General features: G+C 39.6%; 1 protein-coding gene and 1 long non-coding RNA gene across 13 annotated transcripts in view; one reads left to right on the top strand and one right to left on the bottom strand.

Annotated features, from left to right (window-relative positions):
- Positions 1-27,205, bottom strand: part of GRID2 (glutamate ionotropic receptor delta type subunit 2) — an 809,145-nt gene that overhangs the window by 72,459 nt on the left and 709,481 nt on the right. For all 12 annotated transcript variants that reach the window (XM_064416952.1, XM_064416954.1, XM_064416953.1 and 9 more), the window contains one exon: positions 18,595-18,790. In XM_064416952.1, coding sequence (XP_064273022.1) covers positions 18,595-18,790 — 196 coding nt within the window. The remainder of the gene's footprint in view (positions 1-18,594; positions 18,791-27,205) is intronic.
- Positions 82-855, top strand: LOC135299965 (uncharacterized). The gene is made up of 2 exons (XR_010361810.1): positions 82-310; positions 497-855. It is a non-coding gene; the product is annotated as an uncharacterized LOC135299965 (long non-coding RNA).

Here is a 27,205-nt window from a genome sequence, read left to right as displayed (position 1 = left end):
ACAAGCTTGGGCTGGAGCGTGCAGGAACTGGCTTGCATCACGAAGCTCAGTGCTTCCACATCACTTTGTTTGCACAGAGGCTTTGGCTGCCTCAAAAGCCTCCCCTTCTTCTAGAAAACCTGCATGAAACCACTTCTCTTCTCTGGCAGTGAATCTTCCCCCTGAGGGCAGCAGCATGGAAAGAAGGAAGCTGAGATTTGTCCTCATCCCTTCAGATTTTTTACCTTCCAGCAACACCTGGCATCCCCTTTCTCTGAGAGCTCAGTAAAGGCTGCCACAGGGTGTCTCTAAGCATTCCTTTTGGAAGGCTGTAAGTTCAGGCTGCAGCACAGACTGGTTCTTAATGCCACCACCACACCAGCCCTTGTGACTGGCTCGTCAGGTCCTTGGAGACCCTGCTGCTGAATGCATTTTCATTCTTGCAAGGTGTTTTGAACTCACAGGAAAGGGGAACTTCACAGATTTGAGCTATAAAGGTTTTCTCTCTATTTTGCAGTTTAGGACCCATCAAAGACATCTGGAACTGTGGCAGGGAGAAGAAGACCAGTGCAGTCACATCTTTTACTCAGTTCAGGCAGCCTTCTACCTGTCACCATGCAGACAACTAAGAAGATGACACAACAGAACAACCTGTCACGTAAAGTCCCTGTAAGTCTTGAAGCTAGCTCCTGTCTCTGCTGCCCTGCCTGCAGTCACAAACTAGGAAGTCAAACCCCTCAGACAAAACAGGGAATACAAATAATGCTGCTGGAGTCACTCACAATGCACAGCCAGGGCTGCCAGGCAGAGCAAGGCCAGGCAGAGGACCAGGCACCCAAGTTCTGTATGCAAAGATAAATAAAGATATAAACAGTATCCAGAAGGAGTTTCAAGTTCAGACAGCACCCAAAACAGTGCAACAGCTCCTGAACACTCTCCATAGCCATCCAGAGATTTAATTTTTTCTGCTACTCTGATTTCAGGTGATAGCTGGGCTTTTGCATCTTTACAGAGTGAAATACTTACAGCCTTTGCCTTCAAATGAATACAGAGCTGCTCATCTCTGGCCACAAGCATTTCCACTTATCCAGGGCTGTAACATTCATTTGGCACACCTTTGTAAATAACAAATGAAGTGCAAGTCACACACTTCCCTTATATTTGCTTCTAACTCATCCTGACCTGCCCACACTGAAGCTCAGGTGCCAGAAATCAGTTACAGATGACAGCACTGAGAAACAGCTGCCAAGTATCAACTGAAAGTAAATAAATTACTGAAAAACAATCACTTGTGCTTGAGGAGTCATTCAAGGACCAGTATTTTTCATGGAAGATTTTTAATCCTTTCTTTCTCCTGAAACAGGCATCAACAGAAATTCCTGTGTGGGACACTTAAAATTCAGAGATTTAATGATAAACACAGAAATTTTAATTGGTGAAACCAATAGATTGAGCTTGACAGAAGTTAGTTATCTTCCTGCACAAGGAATTTCAAGATTTTTAATTATGCAAAAACATCACAATTTTTGGGAACAAAAGCAATAAAAAAATCCGAATTGGGGAATATTTTATTCCAAAAAGTGGACTTCAAATTACTTTCCCTGCAATGGATTAACATTTCAAAATGAAAAAAAACCCCAAAACCCATTTTGATAAAAAAGAGGTTATAGTTGAGTATGAAAATACCCTGTGATGACATGTTGACAATTTTAGTGCTTTTGAAGCTACACAGTATTTTATAAAAATACCTTCTTCCTTACAGTTTTGGTTTCAATTATGATTATATTCCAGTGACTAAATCCCTAATGATAATTCACTCTCGTTTACTTGAGCCATGCTTTTAGACATTTTATAAAAATCTAAACATGTATCAATAGAAACAATAAACAACTGTTTTTCCTGCTCCATTCTTGATAGCAAGTATAGTAAATAATGAAAACTTATGTCTCTTTATGTGTTGCCTAAGCCTGTCAGATTCAAACTTGGACAAAATATGCTGAGAAATCTCATTATATCATAAAACAGGATAGTTCTTTGGTAAACATACATTACAATTAGTCACCCAGTCTTACTTATTTTTTTAATTTGTATGTGATCTGTATACCCCCTGTCACTGGGTATACAAATAGAATACAATCGGGTTAAAATCTACTACTTATTCTAGTCCTACAACATTAACAAAAAGGCAAGCCAAGGTATTTTTGAGATGAGTGATGAGAAAAGTAGAGTTAAAGTAGTTATGAAGAAGAAAAACATTTCATCATGAAGATTCAAGGTAATCAGAACTTATTTGCCACTTTAAAATGAAGCAGCATTTCAGCTAGAATTAGGAACATCAACTGAGATTTTCTTAGCTGAACAACGCGCTTGCAAATCAGGTATTTGTGCATGCAGTGTGGACAGCTAAGTGCCCAGCTAACCATGTACACCAGGAAACATCTTGAGTGAATGAAATAATTTCATTAGTTAGCACTAAACTATGGGAAAGGAAATAGAAAAACACATGCAATAGCATCATAAAATCATGAACTCAATATTTTAGCACTTCATCCAATGTGCAGCTGCTATCACCCAACATCTGTGCAGGGCAGGCTTGAAGAAGGCCACCACCTTGCTAGGAAATCTTTCTCATCAGTGTTGTCTTATTTATTTCACTGGCAAACAAGCTGGACTATGTCTATGCAAAAAACAAATATCTACACTGCTGGTGCTTGCTAGTTGCATTTATATCACAACCTAACATAAAAATAACGTCTCTTACAGGACTCCCCCCTGAGAAAGACAGGGTGTTGGACACATGTATACTAAATGCAGGGAAGAACTGCAGTTTTTCTCTGGCTTTCAAAAAGTTAAATACTGCATTGCATAGGTACACGTGAGCTGCCAGCACAGTGGCAACAGTGGAGAAAGGCCTTATAACTGGCCTCTAAAGCAGAAAAATAATAATTTAGTTGCCCATTTCTCTATTATTGACATGCTCCTTGTTCCTTTAGCATGGATTTTTAAGTGGAAAATGATGAACACAAATTTCTTCTTCAGTTCTTAAGGGATACTAAAGATGCTACAGAGCTTCTGACATGGGTGGTAAGTGCCTGACCAAGTTTTCAGGAAAAGCAGCTGCATGCCTGCATTTGTACAAACAGCCTTGCAGCTCTGCAGTGCTCTGGGGGCAGATAAAGCTCCTTTCTGTGTGCAGCTCTATTAAAACATCATCAGACACAAAGGTAAAACACAATTCCTACGTCTATGTCAAGTCAAATACAGTATAATTAAATTTTAGAAAAAACTTGAATTTGCAGGATGTATATAAGAAAGCAGAGTAAATACAATGCCAGAAAAATATATTCCCTTTATCTTATGGATGACATATCTATGAAGAGCATATTATATTATAGCTGAAGAAGGTAAAATGACAATATTTTCTCTTGTCTCTTTTAAAATTCCTTTTGAGTTGTGTTTATTCCTTTTTGTCATATTTCAAATTATTTAGAGCTGAATAATGCAAGTACAATGGGAATCTGAGGCCCAATACAGGCATCTACATTTGGCAGCTGGTGAATAACTAATAGTCAGATCAATGGGCTTACTCTGTACCTGCATAGGGCACACACTAGAATTTAGGTCTAGCAATGGATGAGCTGAATGAATGAGATAAATCACAGACTGTAAAAATATGACAACAGCATAATAAAAAGAAAAAGAAATCTGCCAATTGAGAATAACGTAATAAAGGTGAGATCAAAACTGCAGTTTAAAAAAAATTACATGAGACTTGTCATGCTCCTCTTAGGTTAAAAAAATTATGGAGTAGTAATAACTAAAATAAACTGAAGGTGTGCAATGTAAGTCCTGAAAGGATACAATTTGATATAATTTGATGCAGTATCAGTCCTAAAGTGTACTATGTGAAATGCTGTGGGGACTGAAGAAATTCCACCAAGCCTTGGACTAGAACTAGAAAGAAATTCAAAACAAACCTTCTGTAAGCGTCTCTGTTATTTCATTGTAATTTGTCTTCCTTCGGCCAGGAATGGATCTGGATGTGATATAAAAATATGTTAAATAATTCTTGCTGTCATGAGATTTCCCCTTTGCAGCTCTGTTCACAAGGTTTGCAGCAGCCAAGTCAGCTTGCAGTTGGTGGACGGAAATACAAACTGAGCTGAAGTCTACCACTGTTTCCAATGGACGCCAAATTTGAGCAAAAGATTTTTCATGTTGGATGTAGGGAGAAATTAACTTTGCAGATATGAGAAAGGGTGTGGTAGAAAGACAGAGAAAACCTCTGGTGGGATGTTGGAGGAAGATGGAGAAGCCAGCTGTTTAGGGGCTGAATCGGGCATTTCAAGATCTTGAAAAGCAGGACACTAGTTTGGGAAGAGAGAGGTACAGCAAGAAGCATAGCAAAATCCATCAGATACAAAAAAAATTATGTGATCTTTAGCTACATGCTTGCCTGATATTTCCACTAAACTTCATTTAAATTTTTCAAAATCACTATGGTGTCTAAAAAAGGTGGGGAGACTCTCAACACCACATGAGAGGATATATTCAGAAGTACAATTCTCTAACTGAAGATTGCTATTTGCATCTCTCAAAAGACAAAATAATACCCTGAATATTTTCCACAACTGTTGCAATTTGCAAATGTGCTATATGTCATGATATTAGCCAGAATTTTGATATGAGCTCTTTAGAATTACTTCTGGGTTTGCCTAGTTTGATTCTTTTCTGAAATCTCATGTTTTTCTGTTGTCTTTGCTGTGTTCCATCTGCTGCTCACTTTGTTAGATCTGAAACGATTTAATGATCACTCTAATCAAGAGTAAGATACTGTTTAAAGAAAACCAGCTCCTTCATTTAGCTTTCAGCACAGCCATAGCATAATCAAAGATGTTCAGTTTAACAATAGCATAATCTGAAGGACTGGAAGCACTTTGCAAACATTCATTATGTTTGCTCTCATTTTCCTTTGTGAGGAAACATTCCTGCTTTTGCTGTTTATACCTGCCAGATGTGCACCTAGATGTTGTGTGTTGCCTCCTGACTATGCTGTGAAACACAACATTTGGAGTCCAAGGGATTCATACAACAACTTGAACATAAAGACATGACTTGGGAAAAATGTTAGGCCAAAATTTTTATCCTGAAGATACTGCTGCTGATAGCCACCTAATATTTTTAATGTAAAATTGTGCTTTTGAGCATGCAGTAGCTGTGAGCCTCCCCTCTGTGAGAGATGAGCTGACTGGTGTCCTCTATTTTAAAAATTCTCAGTGCAAACCTACAAATGAGGTGACAGGGCACTTGTGCCCAGGCCAGCATCTCTCAAGTGCAGACTTTAATGTCACATAAAGCACAATTGTGCTCAGAACTCCTGCTAGGTATGAAACAAAATGTAAAGGTTTTCAAACATGGGTTTGTCACATTTTTCTGACTCATGCAGTTTAGAAAGCAAGGCCGTGCCATTTCTCCATGCTACAGGACACAAAGTATTGTTTTCAGTGTCTTCCAGAGGTAACAAATTCAGACCTTTTTGGACCAAGTTATGCAGTATCTTAGATCAATCACAAGTAATTTCCTGGCCGTCAATATCTTATAAAACAGAGCATTAAAGAAACGCATCCAGGACTGACTGGAAGATTGAAGAGAAATTTAAAGGTTCCTTGGGAATTTGTATTAGAGAGAGTCAGGGACAAGACTCACTAAAAAAAAGGGGTCATGTCCTAGATTTGTTTACTTTCTTTTAGGGTGAGAATTTCTAGAACAGTATTTGTCTTTTTTTTTTACTGGGATGGTTAATTTTCTTCACAGTAGCTAGTATGGGCTGTGTCTTGGATTTGTGCTGCAAACAGTGCCAATGGCAGATGATGTTTCCATTACTGCTGAACAGATCTTGCACAGTGTCAAGGCTTTTCCTACTCCTCCCAACACCCCGGGGGGATGGGGATGCATGAGGAGCTGGGAGGGGGCACAGCTGGTACAGCTGACCCAAGGACATCCCACACCATGTGACATCATGCTGGGCATACGGAGCCAGGGGAAGAAGGGGGGAACATTCAGAGTGATGGGGTTGGCCTTCCCAAGTACCCATCACACACGAGTCCTGCTTTCCTGTGGGAAGTGGTGAACAGACTACATATTTTGCTTTGACGGGTTTTGTGGCTTTCCTTTTACTTATTAAACTGTCTTTATCTCAAGCCATGAGTTTTCTCACTTTTACTGTGCTGATTCTCTCCCCCATCCTGAAATGAGTGGCCGTGTGGAGCTGCGATGCCGGCTGGGGTTAAACCATGGCTGCATTACAAGGAAATCCTGCTCTGAGGTCAGAGAGATAAAACAACACAATCTTCCACCCTTTGATTGATGCTATGACCAGAACCCTTACAGACTTTTATAATACAGCTGCTTATCTGCTAGGTTTTTCATTACAGATGCATTGTGTTTTCCACCCATCTTGATACAGCCCCTGGGATTGATATCTCTCCCTCTCTTCCATTCAGGAGGGAATGGGGTCTGTTTTATTTGATTAAATAGCCCTTCTGCAAACAGCCATAAACACCAATCAGCCCCCATGCAGCAGGAAAGCTTTAGAGCTGAGAATAGTAAACAATTCTCTCCTGCCATTGTAATTCAGGAAGGGAGTTGTGCAGCCTATCTAGAGCAGTTATTTCATGCAAAAGAATAGAAGAATGATATGTGATTACAGCCTGGTTAAAATGCTTCTTAAAATATTCTACATGGCACTTTAATCCTCTCCTCCCATAGTTTGGCTCTTGAAAAGAAACTCATTTATTGTAGTCACATTTTCATACTGGACAACTCTGCCACCTAATTCAAATGTAAGGAGACATAAACTGCATGATAGCAATTTAACTAAAGAGAATAAAAGGTGGAAAAAAACCAATTATAACTACTCCTCAGCTTAAGGAAACATTCTGCTTATTTAACAGATGAACTTCAGTGTTATATTTTTAGTTGACACACTTCAGGAAAGCCCACTTGCCTACCTGGCAATAAGGATGGAAAAACAAAGCACCTCCAAGAGCCTCTGCTCACATCCTGACACCAGACCGTGGTGCACCAGGTGCAGCCTGACAACTTGTGCAGAGGGGACTTTCTGCTTACTGTAATTATCCTTTAAAGAAATAACCCCCTACATCCCAACCTCAGGGTTTTGTTGGTATGAGTAGGGTTTAATCCCACAAAAGTTAATCAAAGGTTCTGGCATGCCTCTGAGGAATTACTTTTGTATAACAACTGTCAGGTTGACCACCTGATCTGCTTCAAACTGGTCGTCTTTCGCCTCTCTCCCTCCATAAAGACAACATAATTTTTTTTCCTTCTAACATTGTGCATAAATGAATAATTTGAATTGATTGAAATAAATCAATAAAATGATTTATTCCAACAAAATCAATAAAATGATATATTCCAACAAAATGCAGTTTTACTAGAATATTTCCCAGTATATATATTGAAATGACTGTCAAAAAGCAGCCAGCAGCAAGTCTGCTCAGTCTCTTGTCTCCCAGACCAGACCTGTTTTCAGGTTAGATATTAGACATCTCTCTGGCTGTGAAACTTCTATGTGCATTCAAATGCATACAGGTATTTAGAAGCACAGACCTGGAGTTTTTAAAACAACTACCATTTTGGGGATGCATGGGGTTCCTCTTTTGTATTTGAAAAATTACACATTTTTGGGTTTTATTTCTCTCCATGGTATGTTAAACTCTCCTGTTTTGAGAGTAGGATGACTTTAAGGGCAATCATCTGTTTTAATTATATCTTCTGATATCTTAGACGCTTGATAGCTAAACACTTTAGAGACTAGAATGGTTGATTCTCCCAAGTATTCTGCTAGTGCTTCTTAGTTTGCAATTTAATTTTCCTGTGCCATTCTTATTACTTCTCTAGCATGACATTGCTTACCAATATGTTTATTAATGAATTGACTATTCATGGATGATATTGAAAAAATTTGCTGTTGGAGCAGATCCAGGCTGTCCTTATCTATCCACTTTTTTATTTTTTCTGACTTCCAGCTGTAAGAGTTTTCAAATGAAAAAATTCAGAATCATTTCATGAGGAACTATTAAGTGTCTTACAGTGGAGACTTCCTACAGATCTACTCACTGCAATTGCTTCTGCTGGTCTCCAGAACAGACCTTTTGTTTGTTGAGTAACAAGTTGTTGAACAGAAATTACCTAAAGCTATCAAAACTGTCTCATGAATGACTGGCATAGCAGCTCCAAAAACATGAGACAAGATCCCTCTGTTACCTCTTATCCTTCTCTCATGATTTTAGACTTGCAGCCTCACAAAGTCATGCTTTAAGGCTGGAACACAGGGGATGTATAAAATGCACTCTCTCATGATTTCTATTAATCTCTCTTTTCTGTTGCATATATCCTTTAAACAACCTGACATTCGATCCCATCATTTGCACTTGTTAATGCATCACAGAGTATTTGGGTATTATTAAAATATGTTAATACACAAAAATGATAGCTGGAAACATTTAAGCAAGAAAGAGAACACACTACCAAAGTTCTGTGCCTGGAGCAAGAGTGTGCTCTCCTGCCTCCATCTATTGATCATGAGACAGAGTCTGCATTTCCCCTGTCTGTGTGTGTGATACATCCCCAGAGCAGCCCACCATGCTAGGAGCCTGCAACTGGGCTTCAAAGTGACAGCTGGAGTTTGGGAAAGCTTCATCTGATTGCAAATAGAAATTGTTGCACAGATCAACAGTGAAAAATTGTAAGCTGATGGAGGTAACAAAGGGGATGTGCAACACTGTGGAGAGGTGAAAGGTGGAAAGAAGAAAGAAATTAGAGAGCTGGGGAAAAGTTGGAGCTGCTGTTATCCAAACAGAAGGGACAGAGGGTCAAAAAGCAGACAAATGAAAAAGTAAGAGGGAGGAAACCAAGTGAAGTGAGAATTCAGAGGGAAAAGAACAAGCAGGGCTTGCTGGAGCTGTGTAGGAGTCTGTATAGTCCCCAGACACTCTTGGGAGGGTGGTGTTATTAATCTTCATCAACCTAGAAATGTTACAGAACCTCTGCAGGAAAAGCACAAAGTTAATGGAGATAAAATGGAGAAATAAGGGCTCACAGGACCAGAATAACAGATGCCTGATAACTTGTGTGTCCCCTGTAGCCAAACAAGAGTGCTCCAAATTCCAACTACTCTTCTTTGTCAGGATAACAAGAATGCAAAATGATGTAGCAATTTTTGACAGAAATTTTCCACTGATGCCTTTTAAAAAGGGATCTGGATCTAGATTTAGGCACAAAAGAAAATGTGTGGTTGTTAAACTGTACAAATTCAAATCTTTTGTCACCCTCCCATAGGAAAATGTCTCCAAGAAGTAACATGAAGAATAACTTCAAGTTCTTCTTGTAAAAGTAAAAAGAATAACTTCAAGTTATTTTTTGCTCATCCCAAGCTTGCCTTCCTACAGATTGCACAGGCACGACCCATATCTGATGTGACCAGACTAGGAAAACATGCCTGGCAGTTTGTAACTTCCATTAGGAGTCCCTCTGGTTTAATAAAAAGCAATGAACATGCTACTCAAAAATCTGAAGAAGGGAATATTGCCCCACAAGCTGCTGACACAGGAGGAGGTTCACTGCACTGAGGCACCTCAGCACAGCTTGCTCATCCCTCATCATACAGTTTTTGGTGACTTGAAGCTGTTGGTCACAACCTTTTTTGCCAAGGCAATGCCATAGATTGAAGAGCCTGGGAAGGTAGCATATAAAATTCTAGCAGCAGCATTCGAGGTAGATTTATGGGTTGGAAAAAGTTACAAATATTTACTATCTAGCAAAAGTTTCCTTGAGTTGCTTTTTCATTATATAAATCCAGAGGATGAAATATCCACTATATATTTCATTATATACATCTTTTCACTGTAAGATGCTACACTAGAACCAATATTACTCCAGCAGCAGGGCCCAAATAAGCACTGAAATTTTACTAAACTGACCCCTCAGTATCTTTCTGCCCCAAAAAATCTGCATCTCCCAAACCCTTCCTGGCCACTGCAGCAGATAAACTTTGGGTTTAATTGAGAGAGCAACATGAAGGAGAACTTCCATTTTTCTACAAATATATCTGTGAAGACATTTCCAGTCTTGTACTCTTTAATAAATCCTGTGTGTTACGCAGGAGAGGGTTTGTAACAGCACCCAGGAGAGCTGTTTCTCTTTCAGACCTCTTCTGTGCTAATGCATAATAAATGCACTCATCACCTACTAAATACTCACAAACCTTTTCTTTTACGGAATGTGACAACAGCATTGCTCTGTCAGATGTAAATATGCCCAAACTAAGCTACTAATTTGTAGGGGTGGGTTCAGCATCCTTTTCTCTTTATACCATCCTTTCTAACAGATGCCTCCCTAACAGAGTGTGACCAGCTCAGAAAAATTAGGCAACAAATAATGCTAGCAAAAAAAATTCCTGTGAGCGTTATCCTGACACACTTACGCTCAGCTTTTACAACCACTGACTGAAAATGCACCCTTTTTCTTAAATTATTTCCTAATTGTCAGTTTTCTTACTCCCTGATAGCTTCCAAAATGTTTGATCCTGTAAAAATCCCAGCTTCAGGACAGAACTCAGAATTTCTACAATTAATCACCTGCCATTGCAAATGAAAGCAGCATTCATGCTGCTTAGTTATTCAGAAATTTAAAGTCTGCCATATATAATCCTTGGCATTATGCTATTCAGATGTGATAGGGCCATGGAAACAAATGGAGATACATACCAATCTGGCAGCAATTCCCAAAGTGCTCAGCACCAGAAAAAGATACAAAAGATACAGGAGGCCACAAGTGTTCCCACCTTGCCTACTTATCAGACACACCCAAAGTTCTCCAGAAATAGCAAAAAACCCAACCAACCCACAACAAAACAAAAAACCCCTAAACTGCTATTTTTTATTTCAGCATCTGGAGACTGGTGGCTATTTCACACACCACTAGTTCTACTAACAGGCAAAATGTTCTACTTTTTGCATGTGCCCTAGGATTATTTTAGACCAAATGGCTGACAGTGGCCCCTGGCCTGATAGTGGCAGCTGCCCCTACACTCCTACAGAGCTGTGCTCCTGCCATCAGGACAGGGAAGCACTCTGGAGGTTTTGCTCATGAGTCCATCTTAATTAGTCCAGTTCCACATAAGAAAAACACCAAGTGAAATCTCCACTCACAAAGGAATCAGTTTTCCTGTCTGGACTGTTTTTCCCTATGAAAAGATGACTACAGGGTTAGACACAGGCTAAGGTCTGGAGTACTGAGCTTTGCATTTGGCCATCAGGATGAAGGATGGGGCCCATTCCCCCATCCCATGCACACTCCTCAAAGGGCTGTCATCCATCCTTTCTCCAGCTGAGAAGTCTGTACTCAGCTCTCTGCACAGGACTGGAGCAAAATTAGCTCCTCAGAGTATATTTTGCTGTTTCTTATTTTTATTGCCATTTCTAGTCATGGAATATGAGCTTAGTTTGGTAGGTACTGTACAAAATAAGCCACCAAGAAAAATAGGTTGCCATCTTAGGCATTCCTGACCACTCTCCAGAGAAGAAAATTGCCTGTCTACAACAGCAAAGAAAGAAACTTGGACACCTAAATTAGATGCCTCAAGTTACATGTGATGAGTGTATATTTATAGCCATTGACAGATCAAGGTGAAGTAAGCTTTCAAGAGAGAATTATCTTTGAACAGAAGATGGGACGTATCTGCGGGGAGAGCCCTAAATAATCAAGTTTTCAGGCAAACAAGCATCTGAAAACAAGCAGAAAATGTCAAGATTAGAAAACTGCCTCTGAGAATAATGCAATGATATTGTTGTTAATCAATGAGAACATTCAAAAGAAATAGGTAGCTGGCACCATTGAATCTGGAGAAACTGAGAAATAACAAGGAGCAATTGTCCTGTAAAATCTTATTTCCCCCCTATATTTTTATATTGTATCAGACTGTTAAGAACTTTTAGTTCTCAGGCTCATCTTGCGAAGTTAGGCTGTAGCTCTCCTTTGAGGATGAAGGCTGAAAGGTCAGGCACAGAGAGATTGTTTTTAGAGAAATACTATTCATCTGATAATGGTGGTTGGTGTTCATTAATTTAGTTCATTCTGGGGTACAGCAGTTCTTTGGTTTCCCCCACATCCCACCTATGCCAGTATTTAGATGATTATTGTGTGTGTTCCTCTGTGTGTGTTCTCCCCTCTGATTTGGCGGATATAAGATAAACCAAAGGGAGGGAAAGAGCATAAAGAAGCAACAAAACAGAGATGCTCAGCTGATGGGTAGCGATCATAGCACACCAGAGACCTGGCTGTCACGGTTTTTGTTTCTGCAATAACAAAGGGGAGCGTTAAGGAGTTTGAAGGAAAGACATGACTACTGTCTTGAGGGAAAACATACCTTATAGAAGGGTCCTTAGAGAAAGCACAAAGATACTTGGCTTGAAAAAGGAGTTGCACTGTAAGCTCACACAAATGATTTCCAATTCACAAATGAGAAAGCTGCAGGGAGAGTCAGAATTCACCATGAAAGGCCTTGAAAGTCAAGGCAACTTCTTTTTTTTTCCTTAAACCCAGGAGCATTTTCAATGGAACTAAATGCAAAAAGAATTCTTTATAGAGGCCTCAGAAAATAACAATGGAAACTACTGAAGTGACAGGCTCATACAACCTCGACAGGAGGTCGTATGAGTAAATCACAGACATGGTGTGGGAAGTAAATTGGCAAGACTTATCTAGACACACCAGCAATAGAAAGAAAATTTAAGATGATGAAGTCAGCTTCTGTAGACTTGAGGTTGAACCAAGTTAGTGGTCAGACATAAACAGACAGCAGAAGAAAACTCACAAATTTTATTTCAGATGAAAGAACTCAGTTCAAGAGCAGTGAAACTTCAAGTTTTCTCCATGGAGCCAATTTTTTTGGACTTAAGGGACAGGAATAAGTTAGAGACAGAAAAGACTATGGTCTCCTGGATGTAGGATGGCCCACAAAAATTTCTGAACATCTCTGAAAAGTTCTCCAAATAACTGAGAGATGAGAGAGCAAGCAAAGACATTCTACCTTCGTTCTACATGGAAGGTAGAATTCTACCTGGCACAGCACCACAGCAGGACAGCAGTCAGTGACATCTGAGGTTGCTGAAGTGACTCAGGTACGCAGACTGACATTTGAACAGAAGTCAGGAGTAACTTGGGAGGCATTTCAGGGAGAGCAAAAAGGGTGAGGTACATTCAGTAGCATGTAAGGCGAAACAGGACAAGATGAACTCAGATAAACCTTCCAGAACACTTTGGAGACAAAGGAATAGAGCAATAGTTGGCTTGCTTTGTGGCTGAATGAACACATGGCCTTGTAGATCCATTTCTTGATATGTAGGCTAACTCAAATTTTGACTTACCCATTCTTTTGAATAAAGCGCAACTCTGCAGAAAATAACTTTTACAGGTGTTCTACTCTAGATAAAACCTGTGAAAACTCTCTAGAAAGCCAAAGTTAGATTAGACTTTATACTCAGAAGTGTTGGTGAAGAAGAGCAAGCCTTTAGTTAAACATACCCTGAATTTTAAGAAAATGTGGTGGTAGGAAAAGTTTTGCATTTAGTTTTTAAAGCTATGCAGAGAATCTGCTTCATGCTCTGTTAACTGTCACAGACAAGTTATTGTACCTCCCAAACACACTGAGCTCCTGAGCTAACCCAGATAACTATTAGCCTTTTGATAATGCCTGAAAGTAACGCCACACTGTGTTTGTAGAGCTTTCTGGTCAGGATTCTAATTTTTATCACTGCTGTAAGTTTTTTAAAGCCCAGCTAAGGCAGTAAAGACACACAGAATTATAGGGTAAAAAAAAAAAACAAAGGCAGACCATCCATGATAACACAAAGTAAGGGCAGTCAGTGCCTTTGGTACTGCAAGGCACCTGTCAGCTCTAAATCACGGACTCTGCAGGAGACGGTAATTGCAGAACAGACAAACCTTCAGCTGTGGGACTGAACACATCATGGTCTTAAGGGTACTTGTCAATCTTATTACTCACAGAGCAGACACAGAACATCTCATTTGACCAAGAAGCATCAGCTCCAGAGGCAGATCCAGGGAACCGGTGTCTGGGTTGATAATTAGCCTTCTAACCAGCAGCTGCAGAGCTCAGCTGATCGCCTGCTTGTTAGTCGAGATACACTGGAGAACTGTCCCAGAATTTTTATATGCTCTCACCTCTTCTGCTTCATGTCCCTTTCTTAGCCACTGCCAAACTGCTGAATCATGGTGCACATCCAGTATCCAAAAAGTCTGTCTTGGCTCTCTTTGGTTTTCAGTATTTTTTTTAAATTGGGTTACTCCATGGCCAGAAATGTTCACAACAAAGATGTGTGGACTACCATACATCAACTAGATTTTTTTTTGTGGTGCAATCAGTGAATCTGCCAGAAGAATGGCAATTCCAATGGGAAATTTGTGAGTATATCAGGATAATTAATTAATTCAGGAGGGGTTTTGGCCCAAGATAAGTTTTCATGATGTTGCTACTTCTGTAAACAAATTAAGCATATCCACAGTCAGTTATTAAAAATTTGTTCTAGCACATATTTGCAAATTGTTATTACCCCTTTCTTCCCCATACAAATAACCTTAGCAGAGCTTTGTTATGGCCTATTCATAAATATTTTTACTATTACAGTGTTTTCAGGAGGGTTAAAGTGCCATCCACAGTGTCCAGGGAAAAGAAACTGGCTCACGTTCTTCCAGTGGCATTGCAATTAGGATCACAAGAAAATCCAAATCTCAAGGCCAAATTCCTTTTGATACTGTGAGCACATCGAAAAGGAAGTACTGTAAGCCTACAAGTTTCTCTTAATGCACCATCCAGAAGCATTATTTCACCTGACAATAATTCACAAGTTTCCTAGCAGCTAAATATTTCGCAGTTAGAGTTAAATAGACAGAAGAGGTTTCAAACGCATTCAGATTTTGCCTGGGAAAGGAATTTTCCACTCTGTACTACTGAGAAAAATGAAGAAGCTGTAGGCTATGGTATCATGTTCAGAGGAACAAGGTGGGTAGGATAGGGCATTAGGCACTATTATACTCCAGGGAAGAAAGAGCAGACAGGGGCACAATAGAAGCGCTTCATTATATTTTAAATGGGAATAGTTCCAAGGATAGGAAAGCCTGTGGTGCTTGTAAAGGATTAAGCAGGGTAATGTGCTTTTTAAGAAGACATAAAGAGGTATGTAATGTGATATCTTTAAGCCTAAATGATTTTTCTTGGAGTCCTCAATGAATGTTTAAGCAGGCATGACTTGGGCCTCTGTAAATCCTCTCTGAATAAATAACTTCCGCAAAAATAGAGATTCCTAGGACAGAATGAGATGCATATTTCATAATCTATGCAAAAAAAGGAAAATCAATTTGAGACACACAAAACACTTAGGAATAATAAAGAAAAAGGGAAGATAAAAGTGAATATTCTCCAGAATAATCCAGGCTTATAAAAAAAATATAGCTACCTCCCCATCCATTTTGATTTGACAGTGCAGGAAGACAAACAACTGAGTGCTTCCCTACCTTATATTCAGACCTTCAACAGCTTTTTGCTGTCTTTTGAGACAGGAAGAGGCAATAAGTGGAAGAAAATACCTAAAGTACCTGTGCTTTTCAGGCTGTCTCCTGTTTGAGGTATTTAAAACTGCTCTCTCTTCAGGGTAAATCTACCCAGCTGCTCTCTAGCTGGACCTGTGGTATTTATAGCTGCTCACTATGGATGGAACAGGAGCACACACGGTGATATGTATGCACCTGATTTGTGAGAGGAACAGGACCAATAAATATCAAAACCTGAAAACTTACAATGGCATGATCTTCCCATCTTATTTCTCTTGTCTGCCCTGCCCTCCTGCCAGGAAAAGCAGGTGAAAGCAGCAGAATGCCTGATTTAAAGTGGGACTGTGCAATCATTGTCATTTGGCTGCATTGTATTTGCACTCACACAGGTGCCACTCCCCACAAAGACACTGGTACAGCGAGCAGGCAGCCCTGCTGAGTGAGAGGGGTGAGGTGCTGAGTGAATCAGTGGTTGGCCTCTCTCCTCTTCCTCCTGTTTATATATATACATTAGCATTAGACTGCTACTTTCCTCACAATAAAATAGTGTCAGCTCCACTGGAGCTGTCAGGATAAAAGCAAGACAAAACTAAAGAACTTTTAGGAGTTTACAAAAATATTTTGAGAAGCGTCTTCTGCGAAGGCTCTTTGCAAACCTCATTTAAGCTGTGAGGTGCTGCAGCAAGGGGTGCTGCTGAAGATGGGAGTGCCCACTGCATCCCTGCACACCTCTCTCCCGTGGTGGTCCCTCCTATCCCAATCCCTTCCTTGTCATTACTCAGCTGGGTGGGAGTCCCTTTCCCTGTAGCTGTTTGGAGCACTCATTAAGTCTCTGCTGTCTCACTTGGCACTCCAGGAAGGTTTGCTGAGGTGATGCTCTGACAGAGCCTGGACAAGCTGCTGTTCAGCCACACTTTAGTGCTGATGAATGGGGGAAGCAAAAGGAGGCACAAAGGAGGACCTGTTGGTATATCTTGCCCAGGGTTTTAATCAGGTTAATAGCTCTGATGTGGCCAGCTAAATTCATTAAAGACCCTGAAGAGCATTATGAAGCATATAAACAGGCCAAGGGGACCCATTAATTCTTTCTGAAATGTTTTCCTTTTTTGAAATGTGTTGCAGAGATTATAATCTCTGCCTTTTATCAGATACCTTTTAAAATATTAATTTTCCTTGCCTAATATTAGCTTTTAACATCACTTTCTGAATGCAGCTTTCTGAGCAGACCAACTACAACTTCCCAAAAGCTTCTGGTGAACAGCAGCTGGCAAATAATCTTTTTCTGTGCAATTTCTTCCTGTAAATTGAAGGAAGGGGAGAAATTGTGCACCCACAGGTAGATGTGTAAGTTCATTAAACTCAGACCCAAGACCTCTGTTTTTTTAAACTGGCTTGCTTACTTAACACAACTTAGTTTTTGACATTATCGTTTGCTTATTCCTGGGAAGCAAAAGCATGGTAAATTAAGAACTTGGATGTTTCTGGTTTTGTAGGTTTTAGGACAGCAACTCCCATGTTTCCAAGAATGAAAACTCAATGACTGCAATCTGGAATTACCTGCCAGCAGGATATACCGTTTGCTTGGTTTTTCAAGCTAAAAGCTGTTAGTGAGCACAGCTGTGTTTGATGTACTCTGTTTTTTTGATCCTTCTGAAACTCATTTTATATCTTGGGAAGGGAAACCAAAAGGAGGGAAGGCTCTTGGTTTTGGGATTTTTTATATATATACAAAAGGCAAATCCCAGGTTTATCAGCCACTTACAAACTGAGCTAATATATGTTCTCTCAAAAAAAGCAATTTCCTCTACCCAATAAATCTTCAGACCCTTTTTTCTTGCTCTTTCAGCTTATGACTTTATCTAAAAGGTTTTCAAAAGTGCAGTTCCCCAGGACCTCTTCTGCCTCTTTTTTAATGCTGTTTAGTCCTTCAGAGGAGAAAATATGATCTTGGTTATCCAGAGGCTGGATTGGGGTTTTTTAGAACTCCAAATAATCTTTGTTATTTTTTAGTTCTTCTATTATCAAGAGCTCACCAGTGATTTCATCATTCTTCTTAACATACTCTTTTCTCTTGTTACTATCTGGAGTGAGAACATCAGAAATGTCAGGTTTTCCTGGCCAATAGATTTTGGTGGAGACAAAAAACCAGAGTTCATTTGGATTTTCAGAAGTCTCTAAATCGAGATTGTAACAATGTGAGCACACAATTCATGGATATTTTCTGTAAGAAATCGTCACATATTGAAGTTTAAAATAAAGTCAACAAAATATTATATTTCTTTGATTTGATTTAGAAGTCTGAATATAAGATACAATGCTAGGGGAAAAGCTTATGTACAGTCACTCACCAACTTATATTGACTCTTAAACTGAATCCTTTCATGGACTGGTGTTTCTTTAAAAGCTGCAGCTGTTAAGCCAGAATTTGGGAGGGAACCATTGCATTCACAAATGTGCCTACAAAAAGCTCTCAAAGTGTTTTTCCACTGCCAAACCTACTACAGAATGTGTTTGTGAGACTATTTTTAAAGTCAAATCATCCATTCCTGCCTTTGTCTTTCAAAACAAACGCGACCCAGAGCTACAACAGAAAGCCAGGATTTTCAGTGTCAGGAGACTACAAAATAAAGATAATCAATGTTTTGTATTCTGGGGTTCTGGGTCCAGTGTTCCTATTCCCATTTTTCACCCTTACAAATTCAGCCATGTCCTATAAAAACAGGTGAAAATAGTTTTTGGAGCAAACAGTCCAGGTACTTACCTGTTAAAATGTTAAAATGTTAAAATGTTAAAGTTAAAATGTTAAAATGTTATTCAATGCCACAAACCTGACAAGCCCCAATCCTCGGTGCCGGTGCAACGGGCTTTCAGGAATTGATTAAAGGCATGACTGCAACAGCTAAAGCAAACGTGGTGTGACACAGATCATCTCCAATGGGAAGCACAAGGGAAGGGTGCAAGTACCTTCTGGATGCCTGCAGTGGACTCCAGGACGTTGTTCTCGGAGCCGTTGCTCCTGTTGATCATGCGCCACATCTGGGAGTACATGCTGTCCCTCTCGAAGGGGTTCATCCCCTTCACCCGCACGTGCTCGTACACCGCCGAGTCCAGGACCGTGCCGTAAGGAATGTCCGTCTGCCTCGAGAGATCCTGGAGAGACCTTAATTGGTGGGGAAGAAAAAGAGACACGGGAGGCTTCAATCCACCTTTTTCAAGAGGAAGGAGCTGCAGGCAAACAAAGGGCAACACAGAGGAAGACAGGTGTCACAACACTTTCTTCTGTCGGGCTTTTTTCCTTGTTTTTTTATGTTTTTTTTCTCTTTATATTGCCCTTTGTGTCTTAAATAATTTTTTTTATGATTTAAGACACAAAGGGCAATATAAAGAGAAAGGAAGGGGTGGAAAAAATGAAAATGGATGAAAAAGGAGCCGAAGGGGCAAGAGGATGCTGGGAAATGCCAAGTTCCTTTGAACAGGGGCAAGGGAGAGACAGGGAGCGTTGGAGTCAGAAGTTGGATACCTGCCTACAGTGCAAACACACACCTGCTGTGGGGAGCTGGTGGCAGCACCAGAACTCAGGAAATCCAGCCCAGAGCACCAGAACTCAGGAAATCCAGCCCAGAGCACCTGGGCTGAGCAGCTCTGTGTGCTCCTGGGTTACACTGCACACGGCAGTTTGGTGGGGGTGTTCAGTTCCACTGAACTGTGCATCTGTCTCATACGTCACATCTTGCACTAGTTTTAGCAATAAGAATATTTCTATTGTACTTTCATGAAGTGCTTTTCCATCATATTTTCATGTTATCACAGTTCATGTTATTTTGTCTAATAAATTTGTTCTGCTTGCTATGTAGTCTTACCCTTCTCTATAAACCAAAAGAAATAAACCATTTTAGAGGTTTCTAAAACATCCCAAATGGAGTTTGGTCAACCAAACTTGCTTTGAACTTAAAAACTGTACATTAGAACCATTTAAAGTTTCCTCACCTCTTGGCTTTTATTTTCCTTTCCTGTTGAATTGCTCTCCTGCACCTTTGATTCTTTAATGGCACTCATTAAAATTTCAAAGTAACTACTGCAATATGTCTACTGCTTAAAACCCATTACAGCTTTCCCAGCACAAATTAACTGTGTATAAACTGCACAAATCTAGTGGATGACACATAAGGACAATCAAGGAGCTCAATGCTGTCTTAAAGAAAGCAATAGCTAATTTTAAATCTTATTGCAGACACAGAAAATGCAAACAGCAACATAGGAAACTCATCAAATTCCAAGCTGTATTTCTAAAAATGTAAATATGAAGGCTAGTGAAAATGGCCCTGTGGGGTGGGGATTGGAAAAAATTTAATTCTTAGGTGTTGTGAGGATAGCACTGAAGAAAACAGTAATGACATCTCACAGGATATGTATGGCATGAACAAAACAGAAAGCAGGGAAAGAAGAAATCAATAGAGATCAATGGCAAGAGTTTAGATGTTAGCTGAGTAAAAAAGAAATCGTTTGAAGTTTAGACATATGGGCTTAGAAAAACATTGACCAAGAGCTAAATTCTAGTCAGATAACATATGGTAATTATAAGGAAGGGATAAATGTAATTGTGAGGAGCAAATAACTAATGGTATTAGAACCCCTCAAAATCATCTCACTTTCTCTAACAAGACTGAATTCCTTTTAAACAGGGAACCTGCAAAGAACTGGTACATATATGGAATCATCAAAGGTGAGATGTTACATGTAACATTTCCTGAAACCAAGTGCATTGGTCTTCTACCAGAGAACCAAGACATGCCCTGTTCTATGAGGAAAAATATGGGACTCTGGCAGACTAAGGCATCAGGACAATATGTACTTATTGAAACCGAATAGAAAACCAAAAATTGTCAAGTCCAGATAAACACCTATGAGTTCCGAAAGTTTAAATATAAAATGGCTGAGCTGTAAGCAAAAATGTGAAACCTTCTTACAGCCAATGAGCGAAAGGAAAGCAGCAAATATTTTAAAAAGTCAGGGGAATTACCAAGGTAAGCTACTTAGGTCATGCGCTTAAGTTCAATAAAGATACTGAAATGAGGATTAATGCAATTTTAAAGGTCAGTCTTGAAGTCTAGACAGAGACACCAGGTAGGTTTCTACAGGGAAAGCGAGTCAATCCTCTATTACACTTTGAAATAACTCAAAAAGCCCTCAGAATTTCAAAAAGAAGTTCCTCTCACCAAACAATATACAGACAGTGGAAGCAGACGGCAGTCTTCATAGGAGGAGTTTAGAAACACTTCCTAGCAACTCTGGGTAGCATTAGAAATATTCAGTCAGAGTGGATGCTCCTGAGGGATTTCAAGGGTAACAAGAACAGCTTTTGCAGAACTAAAAGGTTGAACAAGAAGAGTGTGACCCTGTGGATGGGGACAGTAGTCAGGCTAGAGCTGAGACACTCAGTGCCTGCATTTCCTCACCTTCCTCACCAAGGTCTCCCAGCCCTTTGTGACTACAGGCAGGGCTCAAGAAGGCAATGAACAAGGTTGTCAGGAAAATCCCAACCACGAGGCAGGGATTGATTGGGATCACTAGATCCATAGAAGTCAGAGTGTGATGATAAAGCTAGCCTGCCTGCTCATTGCAAGGCCACCTGCTTTAATTTTCGCAAGGTGAAGGAGGTGAGGGGAGATCCCTTGCTACAGGAGAAATAAAATATCCAGACTATATTAAGAAAGTGAAAAAAGATGATTCATGGAATTACTGCTGGTTGTCCAACCTCATGGAGTGAGTCCTCAGCACATTTCTGAGCATGTGAAGGAAAAGTAGACTACTGGCAGCTCTCAACTCACCAAAAGTAAGTCATGCCTGACCAATTTGGTTGCCTTCTACACTAAAATAACTTAATTTGTGGACAAGACTAGAGATACTGACACAGGTTACCTTTAGCAAGGCAGCCTGCCTATCTGCCTACCACAATATTCTTGTATCCAAAGGAGGTTGTTAGGTACGGCTGTGTGGGAAAGCAGATTTGATAAATTCCCAATTGGATTGTCATGCTCATGGCATATCTCACCTGCAGGCTGCTAACAGGTACCCCAGAGGTCTAACCTGGGATGTGTCTTTACCAATTACTTGGAGGAGGTAAGCAAGCACCCTCCTGTCAACTTTGCAGATGACATGACATGGAGGGACCTGCTCAAGGACAGGCTGAAGTTCAGATGGGCCTAGAAGGGCTGGAGCAATGGGGTGTGAAATTCAGCAAGGACAAATACAAAGCTCTGTACCTGGGGATGAATAAAACCCTGCAACAACCAGGCTGAGCACAGCTCTGCAGAAAGGCACCCTGGCAGGCAGCAGTGGGTCTTGCTGAGAACTTCTCCTTATTTTACAATTAGGCAAAGTGTTGTGCAAAGTGCTGACAGTCTGTCTATCTGTCAAAAGCATCACTGATGAAAGGCACTAGATAAATACAGCACACTGTATTCATCCATTCTGCTCCTGCTGCTGCTGCTGCCAGTACATTCCTGTAATCAACTGGCAGCGCTCAGCAGTGCAATGAGCTGTCACAAGATGCATACTGCAATGCCCTGTAATTGTTATTTGTCATACCAGAAAAGTGTACCAAAAGTATTTATCTGGTCTCCAATTGCTAGTGGCAACACTTAGTAAAATTGCAATCATTACTTTACAGGATTCTGTATAGCCATATAATTTTTAATAGAACAACCAACAAAGCATTTTTTGGATATATTATTGCTAAGCAGGATACAATTGACAGGTGTATCTGCTGCCACAAATCAGTTAAAAACAGCACAAAAGAAAAAGAGCTCGTGTGTATATCTTGTGGCCATAAAAGCAACTTTGTTATTTTCAGAACGGCAAATCTGCACAAGAGCTATTAGTCTTGGAGTGTACTACAGCCAGGTATGGGAAGCAAACAGGCTGAGAAGCAAGTGTGCTATCACACACAAAGGCACCCCCAGCAGGGAAATAACAAGGAGAAGAATTATGGCAATGCCCTCAGGAAGGCATGTTGTAGCTGCCTTGTCTGGCATTAACTGGAGTCTGCAGTGCCTCGCTGTTAGATGTGCTACCCCAAAGCTCAGGATGCCTCTCAGCTGCCCTGCTTGCATCTTTTCACAGTCACAAGTGAGGCTCCATGCTGAGAAAATGATGACAAGAGGACAAAAGCAAGACAAATGTAAGTGTAAACTCTGTATATTGGCTGAATGCTGTTGTTGGCAGTAAACCCAAAGTTCTGGTTCATCTGACCATATGCTGAGGAGCAAGAAAGAAGTTTGGGAGCCTTGGAAGTGTGCATGTGTATATGCTGCTGCATAGGCAAGCTGCAAATACAGCAAAGATCTATCACACATCAGTGACTCCCTCCCCTCACACAAACATGTAAAATGGGATCATAATATGCATGACCTCCTTCTGAAGCTGTTTGTTTAATAACCCACAACTCTGCCAAGTGTTGCTGAGACACTCAGCCTAGAAGGTACAGCAAAACAAAGTACAGCAAAACAAAGGGAAACAACAAACTTTGAGAGAGCTACTAGAATTATTAAACCACTGAGGTTCCTTTACAGAAGAAAGAACTCTTAAAACTGCTTTGCCTCCAACCTGGTTTATAGGTTACACATTGGTTGGTGCACCTCTGGTCCCTGGATTAAACAACTCATTCTCTTTCAGACAATTGCCTTTAGTGGTCACGTAAATCCTCAGCCTCACTCTATCCCCTAGTTTCACCACACAGTGGCCACATCAAATCTCAAAATGAGGAAAAATAATTTGTCAAGACAATGAATTCCTACAAGGGATCCTTTGATACCCAAATCCCGATTCCATTAACCACACTGAAATGTAATTTTTCGATAGTTCTCAGAGGAACTATCTGCAAAGCGAAGCACTCATTTGCATGAGTAAGCAAATAATAATTTCACATTTTAAAACTTTTTTTCTCTTTGAATTTCTAGTTTTGAAGCAATAAGGTAATGAATGATAAAAATTGTTACAAAATATAAAAAATAGATGAGGTAGTTAAAAAAATGTTAAAAATAAGATACCTTTAATTGAGTTTGTACACAAATTCTACTTCTAGTGAAGTGACCATAAAGTCAGATCATTCAGCTTATTTTTGTCTATCACTCATGCAGCATTGTAGGGAAAAATATTATGTGGTGCCTTTATGGCAATTTTTTTTCTCATTGCAATTACTGGGATAGTACCAATATTATCCCAGCATCAATATCATCCTAAATTAACTAGGCTAATAGTTATAGGGCTATTCTGAGGAGGAACTGAATCATTTGAGGAAGAGTTATTAACAGATAGATGTATTTTTCATCATTTGTTGATTTTGTTTAGTATTCTACACCTTAATCAGGCAGCAGTTGTCAGGTCACTTTCATTTTGTGGCTTAGTACAAATCAGTTACTTTGCAATTTAAGAAATTATCTCCTCTGCCTCCAGCTAGAAGAAAAACGTTTTAGGATTTAGATATGTTTCTTTCTCCAAAGCACACCCCTTTCTATAAATTCAAATCCTAGACTCAGAATTGGTAACATGTTCACATATGTCAGCCAAAGGTATTAAAAAAGTACACAGAAAAATGGTGCAAAGCAAAAAGTCAGCTTCATAAAGAAGTAACTGAATTTCTTTTTAGGTGATAAAATACCACTGAGGTCAGAGACTTGGGCATCAACACATCTTTGTAACCCTGGGTTATAGATCAATTCAGGCTAGCTGTGCTAGACTTGAGTGCTGCATAGAGCTGTCTGCAAGATCTGGTCACTAAATTTTCGGCAAAAAAACAACCGAAGTCATGGCCTACACTGAAGTCTTTATTTATGACTGATTGAGATAAAGCTTTCCAGTGCTTTTGTGGGGTATTTTGTTCATTTGTCTGGTTGGTTGGGGGTTTTATTTTTTTTTCTCCCTAGGACAGTAAAGAATAATTCACAAGCAGATTTAGGGTTAGGGAACAGGTCACATTAAGCCAAGGGGTTTGACTGTTGTCAGGGTGAGCTGTGGCAGAAACCTGTAATATTGCTTGCACGCTGAACCATGTTAAAGAAAAGATTAATGGCTGTGCATTGGGCAATAGCTAATTACTGCATTCTGTGCAACCCCCCTACAGAAATTCTGCAGTTGCACTGAGCTGTGTAAAGCCTTAAGGAATTCTTAGCTTCAACTGAATCACGGTTTAGCAAAATGTTGTGAAAAGAATGGCTGAGAAAGGAAGACTTGCTTTCCCACCATGCCTCCATTTTTGGAGGCAGAGGTCTCACCTAGCAAACAAGACACACTTGTTATAAGGTGGAGAACATAATGTGAACTTCTGATTTTCCAGAAGACAAAAGATGCACACTTCCCCCCACAACATGTACAATCCAAACTCATACTTGCACCTTTTAGAAGTGGATTAAACTTGAAACCATCTAACACCAGGCTTGCATATGGCAAATCCTTTGACTTCTCTGTTCACCCCACTCCTACAACCTTCCTGCAAAATGTCAGTGCTCATGAGGTGATGAAACTCTCTCCTAATCCAGAAGAACAGTGCAGTAATTTGAATAAAATCAATCTCTGCCAATGGACTCTAATTTGGTCCTAAAGGAATCATAAAACATAATAATGTCAACACTGGCTCACTAATGAAATTCAGAACATGAGCACCTCCTAGAAATAGCTCAGGACCTTCAAATTTATTTGGCATTTACCAAGAAAAGCCAGTCCTAATTACAATTAATTTATGTTTCATTTGCGAAAACGATCTAAAAATTTAAAAACGCATAGAAATTATGCTTTGCTGCCACAGTGTTTTGGCATTTGAAATGCTGTCTTGATTTAAATGTCATCTGCAGTGTGGGTCAAGTGTGAACAAAAGATGCAACTAGGAACTACTTTAGAACTTGAGTGCCTCTGCTCTTGATATTGTGTGTTGGCAGAAGGTGGAAAGCTGAGCTCCCAAAGGTATTAAGAGTAACCATTTCTGTGGAAAAGCAGATTTAACACCCAATTTTTTTTCTTGTTTCTTTTAATTAATTTAAAACCTGCAAAAATTTGATTCAAATTGAACATTGAGGCAGAGCACAAATGCCATCAAGTGAGGTTATACAGCAAAAATCTACTTTGAAACTCTACAGGGAAAAGGAAAACTTATTTCTCTAAGGGTCCTGCTTAGTGGATGGGCTGATAAACTTTTGCATGCTTTGCTACTCCAAACAGAGCTCTGGATACCATGAGGCACTGACTAGGAAGAATGGCCCAGCCTTCACTCCAACTGAGCAGGGGAAGCTGCAAGTGCTCTGAGCACAAACTAGCTTCATATACAAAAGCTGAAATGCAGTAACTACCAAATGTTTCATGGAAATGAAATGTGCTGTAGGCTGCTTGAATCCTCCTATCTTTTGTAAAAGATATCATGAGGACCATCCCTACAACAACACACAGTAATATCTGATGCTGGCTGGAAATCTGAAATGAAAAACTTTTAACTACTTTTTATATCTGTGCAAACCCACTGACTTCATTTTCTTTCCTTTTTTCTGGCTTGTCTAAAGCTGACAAGCATTACTAGCAGAATCTGGATTATTTTTTTAATGCTTATACTCATTTCCATTCTGGCCTTGAAGGCTCCCCAAGGTACAATTTGAACCGCTAAAAAAAAAAAAGAAAAAAGAAAAAAGAGAAAAAGGAGCATCAGCTTTTTTTCTTTATTGCTTATTCATGTTTTCCACTTTGCAGTAATTCAGCATGATAAACAAACCTCCTCTCTCTTATGTGCTGGTTTAAGTTCCAATTTTGGCAGTTTTGTAAACTGAAGTTTTATACTCACATCATAGTTAGGATAACTTCATTCCCTAATGGATACTAAACACATCTAATTACTCTATTTTTGAGCTGGAAGTGCTGTTGAAAGATGTCTGTTCTTTCATTCCAGGAGCTTTCCAGCTGCAACATTTTTCTACTGAATAAAACATTTCCAGTGACTCTGCCCATAAATAATACAGCACAAAGACCAACGTAGTCCCAACTGTACATAATAACCTCAAAATTCCACTGAGGCTTTTCTAGTGACATCATAATAAACTGCAAGAAAAAGCTGAAGATGTATTAAATTATAGTTTGAGTATATTTTATGCTTTTTTACACATCATAAGAAACCCCAGATATTTGTCACAGTAATTTGAACATTTTTCTTGACTACTTCAAAACTAGAAGGGACATTGTTTCAAAGCAGAATGCAGAGGCATATTTCATTCTTTTAAGGACAAACTGAATGAGTGAATATATCATTATAATTTATTTTGCATATATAAATTCCCATGTTTCTTCTCAGTCCTTAGTCAAATTTAAATTGTTTAAAACTTAAATAAATAAATCAACTTCCCTCAAAATATCAAGATCAATGTTGACAAACACTGACACTGAAAATAATTTTCATCCCATACAAATTTTGAAGGGATTATTATTGAGACTACCGAGTCAAATGGTTTAGTTGTGTCAAAATACCAAAATCTGTTATTCAGAACACACAAAAAAGAAAAAGGAACTTGATTTAACTTGTAATACAACTGTATTGGGGAGT

Source organism: Passer domesticus, chromosome 4 (assembly GCF_036417665.1).
Source record: "Passer domesticus isolate bPasDom1 chromosome 4, bPasDom1.hap1, whole genome shotgun sequence".
Classification (NCBI taxonomy): domain Eukaryota; kingdom Metazoa; phylum Chordata; class Aves; order Passeriformes; family Passeridae; genus Passer; species Passer domesticus.
The sequence above is the reverse complement of the archived record's forward strand: the minus strand, read 5'-3'. Positions and strand labels throughout refer to the sequence as shown.